We start from the raw sequence: 6,934 nt of genomic DNA on the forward strand, positions 1-6,934 counted from the left end.
CGTTCTCTAACTGCTCACGGGTCTTAAACCAGAAAGCTGTCGTCAGTGTGACTGACACTACCGGGTGTCTCAAACCCATCTTCCAGTTGACCAGATGTGTGGTTAATTGACCACTTTTGAAGTTCGATGGAGAAACCATCCAGCTCATAGTGTCATGAAATCTATATTCTTCAGTTTGGCCACCCGACTTGGAAATATGTTGTATGTACACTGGTGTGCTCATGGGTAGTGACGAAGAAGTATCATTTCAAGTTATTTCTTCGTCTACCCTTTCCCCTTGCCGCCAAATTAAACCGAAGATATGATCAAGTCTGGAGGTCTATGATAATCCAGATAGAGAATCTTTCATCAATGCTATTCCCCGCGTAACATATACTTGGCCGTCCAGGTAAATGAATGAGCCCTGTAAAACAGTCTCCGAGACCGCGAGGGACCCTAAGATGTTGCTTGTTGACCTGCAACATGACCTCAAAATAAACGCTGCCTGTTGTGCAATATCCAGGGCCTTTCGCTACCTTGACTTGGAAGCCTATCAAATCTCAGCATGCGATTCTGAAAATCTTGAAGAACCTTCCTCTACGTGCGTATCTGATTGGGCTATCCTTGAAATCATATACTCGTCAATCCGCCTCGCCTTTCATTGTACATCGACTTTTCACATATCTTTCGAGTACTGATTTCTTTCATTACCATGGTATCCACCTTGACCGTTTTCAAATTTATGATTTCCTTCACTCTTTTTGGTCAAATTCACTCAAAGGCCATTGGCATCACCTCTCGTGGTGGTGTTGCGGATGTTGAGCAGCCGACAGCGTACGTCAATCAATTCCAAACATATGAACTCATTTATGAGAAATCGAACCCTTCTTTACCTTTCGCATTCCCACTGACTCAACATACTTTTTTAGAAGTGTGCCTTTAGCTAGAAGAACTTTTGGACTTCTCTCAATGCTTGGAGGTTATAGTTTATTTGGTAGCCACTCTGGAATGGGAGGCGGATACAGTTCGATAGGTAGTAGTCAAAGCTTTGGCGGGACAGCCGATTCTACAGCATCCTCTAGTGCTGGTGGGAATTCAGATTCGACAGCAACCACCATGGATCTTACAAAAAACGTGAGTGTCGTGAAAAATAACCGATGAAGTACATATATAGGTTGTATTAACCGTTTCTTTTTTTTGATACAGACAACCCTATGTGGATGTGGAAAGGAGGGTGAGAAGGTTGATTCGAAGGAGGGTACTAGTGCATCGGGAGTAGTCTCTGATACTGCAGACGCTGTTGGTCTTTCTCTATCGACTGTTGATCTCAAAAAATAACGTCTGACTTGTCTTTATCATAGACTACCAATGCCAATCTTCCAGTCATCTCCACCGCAGACAACGGCAGTGACACTGACACTAGTTCGGCAAAAGCAGCCGCTGACGCTACCGCCAAAAGCTCGGCGAGTGGTAAAGATGCTTCGAATTCCACCGCTGGCACTTCGGATAGCTCAGCTGGCGATGCCAAAAAAGCCGATGTCACTGGTGGCTCGGAAGCCGACACTGGAGACAGCGTTTGTTTCTATTCATCATTCGTTTTAAGACATACATCTGATTTATTTTTCATTCGTATCACAGACATCCTCTACCGGAGGAAATGCAACCCCCATCTCCACCGCAGATAACGGCAGTGACACTGACACTAGTTCGGCAAAAGCAGCCGCTGACGCTACCGCCAAAAGCTCGGCGAGTGGTAAAGCTGCTTCGAATTCCACCACTGGCACTTCGGATAGCTCAGCTGGCGATGCTGTCGCCAAACAAGCCGATGTCACTGGTGGCTCGGAAGGTGTTGCCGACACTACAGACAGCGTTTGTCTCCATTCATCGTTCGTTTTAAGAAATACATCTGACTTATATATCATTCGTATCACAGACATCCTCTACCGGAGGAAATGCAACTCCCATCTCCCCCGCAGATACCGGCAGTGACACGGAGACTAGTGCGGCAAAAGCAGCCGCTGACGCTACCGCCAAAGGCTCGGCGAGCGGTAAAACTCCTTTGAGTTTCACCGCTGGTACTTCGAATAGCTCAGCTGGCGGTGATGTCGCCAAGAAAGCCGATGTCACTGGTGGCTCAGAAGGTGTTGCCGACACTGGAGACAGCGTTTGTCTCTATTCATCATTTGTTTTAAGAAATACATCTGACTCCTTTTTCATTCGTATCACAGACATCCTCTACCGGAGGAACCGCAACCCCCATCTCCACCGTAAATAACAGCAGTGACACCGAGACTAGTTCGGCAAAAGCAGCCGCTAACGCTGCCACCAAAATCTCCAAGAGTGGTAAAACTGGTTCGAGTACCAACGCTGCGCCTTCGATTAGCTCTGATGTCGAGGATGTCGCCAAGAAAGCCAACGATACGGGTGGATTGGAAAGTATTTCCGACACTACAGACACCGTTTGTCTCTCCCTATCCATGAATCATCTCAAAGAAACATACCTGACTTTTTTTATTCCAGACCTCCCTCGCCAAAGGAAGTGCAAAAGGTCCGGATATCCCTACGGCCAAAACTTGTACTTGTACTAACATTCGTCCAGCAACAGGATCAGGCGCGAAATCTACCAAAAGCTCGAACAGTAGCGCAATCGCTTCCAGTGCCACATCTGCGCCTTCGATTGGCTCGGGTGGTGAGGATGAAGCTGATCAAGACAGCGCTACCGGTGACTTGGGAGATGTTTCCGACACTGCAAATACCGTGCGCCTCTCTCTTTCGATAATTGATCTAAAAAAATATTAGTGACGTTTTTTGATTACAGACCACTCGCATCAAAGCAAATGCAACAGGCTCAGATCTTTCTACCGCAAAAAACAGTAGTAACATCGAAACAGGATCAGCAACAGGATCAGGATCCGGCGCAACCTCTACCAAAAGCTCGAACAGTAGCGCAAGCCCTTCCAGTGCCACATCTGCGTCTTCGATTGGCTCAGGTGGTGAGAATAAAGAAGGTAGCGCTACCAAGGGCTTGGGAGGTGTTTCCGACACTGCAAATACCGTGCGCCTCTCTCTTTCGAAGATTGATTAAAAAAAATACTAATGACATTTTGATTACAGACTACTCGCACCAAAGCAAATGCAACAGGTTCAAATCTTCCTACCGCCAAAAACAGTAGTCAAATTGAAACAGGTTCAGCAACAGGATCAGGATCAAGCGTAAAATCTACCAAAAGCTCGTACAGTAGCGCAAGCGCTTCAAGTTCAAGTTCAAGTTCCAGTGCCACATCTACGTCTTCGATTGGCTCGGGTGGTGAGAAGAAAGCCGATCAAGGTAGCGCTACCAAGGGCTTGGGAGGTGTTTCCCACACTGCAAATACCGTGCGCCTCTGTCTTTCGATGATCAATTTAAAAAATTACTACTGACGTTTTTTGATTACAGACCACTCTCACCAAACCAAACGCAACAGGTACAGATCTTCCTATCGCAAAAAACAGTAGTGACATCAAAACAGGCTCAGCAACAGGATCAGGCGCTACTTTTTCCGGAAGCTCCAACATCACCACAAGTGCTTCCAGTAACACCGCTGTCCCTTCGATCAGCTCAGGGGATGCTGTCCCTTCGATCAGCTCGGGGGATGTTGCCCCTGCGATCAGCTCTGGGGACGCTGCCCCCTCGATCAGCTCAGGTGGTGATGTTAAAGCTGGTAACGGCAGCGGTACTGGTACTTCGGCCAAATCAACTACTTCTTCGAATGGGTCGACTCCAGGAGGAAAGTGAGCTTAAGAAAGCAAATGAGAGCAAGTCTCGTCCACATCAATCAATTTCCGGCGTTATGATCCTCTATCCAAATTTGTATTACAGTATGCATTTGCCCAAACTCAACTAAGTCCAATCTCGTGCACGGGGTTTGAGCATAGCAAGCTATGACCAAGGTACGAGGGACTAACTTCCACAGTTAACGGGCGTGAACAGTTGAAGACTTTAGTAGGGAAAATCTTGATTCTCATTTCCTTGATTTTTCCCTTTTATCAAATTTTAAAAAACCATAAGGCCACCAGCGGTGCCTTCTTCTCTTTCGTTTGCTCTATTCAGATTTGTCTTATCTGTCCTCTTGTATCGTTCTTTCTTTTGCTCAAAATCAGATCATTTGAAATTTCAAAATCAACGGTTGCTGCAAGATTATCACAAAGACCTACATGCTCAACACTGATTTCCTAGGGAGCGACCTTTGAATTCTGCTGAGCACCAGAGTTTAATCCATTGAAAGGTTAGGTTGGGGAAAGGATGCTACTACTACTATTTCAATGGCAAGACTTAAGGCTATTTTAAATGAACCAGCTCTTAGATCTTTGTTCTGAGACTTCTACATATCTGCAAAGAGAATCTACATCATTAGATTGATGTACCCAAAGAAAAAAACCTCAGCTACATCGGCTATGGAACAACATCAAGAGAAATTAGTGTGAACAGCCTTATTGATCTTTATACTTATCTTGCACCTGAATCACCACCTGAATGAATATTGACCATGGATCAAGAGGAGATGTGATTAGCTATATGGTCAAAGCTGTAGATGAAGTTGAAGAAAACTCAATACATAGTCTAGATATTTCTATGGCAGCACTTCAAGCTATGTACTCAAGCTCAAGCTCTGTTACAACACTACAAGAAAATTCCGGATCATATCTATTGGTAAGTGTCTATTTATTTTTTGAGATCTGACAGACTCCAAAATCGATTTTGTCATTCTAATGTGCTTTATCATTTGGTGACAGATCAGGCACCCAAGATTTGTTGTAACTGACAGGTTTTGAGAACTTTTAGCATCACACCAACCAAGTACTACAACTAATTATGGAAAATGAAAATCAATCATTAAAATCAACAAATACTACTACTTCACCTAAACCTGTTATCAATTTCTTGTATGCCTGTTTTTCCTTCCTGATTTTTGACAAATCTGATCTTGCTTCTCTTTTTCTTTTGGTTGATGTTTACTTTTGTGTGCTTGAGTGTTTCCCTTTTTCCTTTTCTCTCTCAATATGATTTTGTGGACCCCTAGTCTCTTCTTTGTTTTGCTGGATTTGTTGTGGTTTTATATTTTTTTCATTTTCCATTTTTTTGTAACAAGCTTTTACTGGATTTGGTGGTGTGAGTGTATTTTCCCTTGGTCTCTGGAGATTCCTTCTGCAACTGGTAGCATTCACAGTAATGGATGACTGTTGAGAGCTTAGCCCCTAACTGAAAAGTTTTGTTTCTGACATGTTTGCTTTCTTTGGGTTTGAAGAGGCTGGTGCTTTTTTCTTCTTCAGATGGAAGCCTGCTGGTATCACCCTGGAAATAAAATTCAATGCAAGGGAGGATGCAATCATGAGATCCATGACAATAAGATAAAAATGTGCTCACTTCTATAGGCTTCCATTTCGTACTGGGTCGGTGTTTTCGATGTTATCATAATTTAAATTACCAACCAAACTTTAAGTTTGATAATTCGTTTATCAACTTTAAAGCTTTACGGGGGGGGCGCCGCCGGCGGCCTCCTGGTTTTGCGTGGATGAGAAAATTCTCTCTCACGCGAAATCAGTGGTACGTTTGTTGAGCCGCCTACGGTTTCTGAGGGTTCTCGGGGTTCTCGGCTTACCCGGGTGCCGATACGAGCCTGTGAGTCTTGGCTTGCCGAGCTTCCCGTTCTCTCAGGTACGTTTCGGTGGTGGCTCGTTTTAAGGTTTTCTTACTCAGTCACTGTGGCTCATTTTATTAAGGTCCAGGCGCATTAGCGACCGTTTTGTTGGCTGCTCCTCGTATTTAGAGTGGAGTTAGCCTTTGGGATCAGCGGGCCAGTTCGTTCGAGTGCAAGAGAGTTCATTCGAGCTCGAGTGACATCCCGCCGGGTGTCACTCGCTGACCTATATAAGGCCATGCTTGTTTTGGGATGTCCCCATTGATGAAACCTCCTGCAGATGAATCTTGGACCGGACCGGTTCAGTTTTTTCAGTTTCATCTGGTCAGTTTGTGACTTTTGCACCACTCACCACTCTCACACAAAACCTCAACCTCTCCATCCGGACCCCATGTCATCCGATTTGTTACTCTTCCACAAGACCTTTCACACATATCACAGGTCAACCCGTTTGACCACGATTGTGCCAATCCCATAACTTTGACCTTTTTTTCACGTCACAGATGGCATGCAAAGCATCTCAAATGGGGAGATGTGCAGGATGGACGACTATCAAATCGGAAAAAAGCTAAAAAGACCTATGAGACCACCTTGCATAACAAGCAAAAATCGAGGTTTAGAAATCCGACTTTCTTTTTCTTCAAAATCATTTCTTGTTATCTGACAAGAATGCGACATCAAGGAAGATGTGCATTTACTTCTATTTCCAGAGGAGATGATGAGGTTGGGACTCAATCAAACCTTGAGAGGCTTGACCACAAGCCTCAGAGTATGATGTTTGTCCGACAGCGCAGCACGTTTCAGAGTTGTAAATCGGACTCATCACAGACGTAAAACTCGAAAAAACGTGAAAAACAAGGTCAAATTTGTAATTTTGTAAAATCGAAAGCCGGGAATTTGCGCCTGGTCTCTATTATCTCTCGCGTATACCACGGTTCCTGTCATGTTCAGTACAGATCTGGCTTTCCTGAGCATTCCATTGTTTCCGTCAGTGTAGATAGATTTGGATCTGCATGCAATCTTATACATTCTAAACTCTATTCATGTTCCTCAAGTCTACTGCCTTCAGTAGTCTCTTCGTCTCGTCTAGTTCTTCCTTGCTGTAATCCTTCAGGTACAGATCGACCGCCTTTGATTCCCATCTGCCTTTCCTCATTATCTTCTCTTTACTCCAACCTAAATTCCAACGTAGGGATGCACCGCCAACTCTGAACGAGTGGCCCGACCATTTTCCGTCCTTTGATCCGTCCTCTCCCCAGACTTGTGCCACTTTCTTC

General features: G+C 44.6%; 1 protein-coding gene across 1 annotated transcript; it reads left to right on the top strand.

The window, feature by feature from the left end:
• Window positions 1-691: 691 nt before the first annotated feature.
• Window positions 692-3,754, top strand: MELLADRAFT_65196 (uncharacterized protein; the record flags this gene model as incomplete). Its single annotated transcript, XM_007412639.1, has 11 exons — window positions 692-813; window positions 909-1,113; window positions 1,186-1,278; window positions 1,341-1,553; window positions 1,618-1,848; window positions 1,913-2,143; window positions 2,208-2,438; window positions 2,500-2,736; window positions 2,798-3,034; window positions 3,094-3,354; window positions 3,416-3,754. 11 exons carry the CDS (start codon window positions 692-694, stop codon window positions 3,752-3,754), a joined length of 2,400 nt encoding a protein of 799 aa, XP_007412701.1.
• Window positions 3,755-6,934: the final 3,180 nt, after the last annotated feature.

This window comes from Melampsora larici-populina (genome assembly GCF_000204055.1).
Source record: "Melampsora larici-populina 98AG31 unplaced genomic scaffold MELLAscaffold_32, whole genome shotgun sequence".
NCBI lineage: Eukaryota > Fungi > Basidiomycota > Pucciniomycetes > Pucciniales > Melampsoraceae > Melampsora > Melampsora laricis-populina.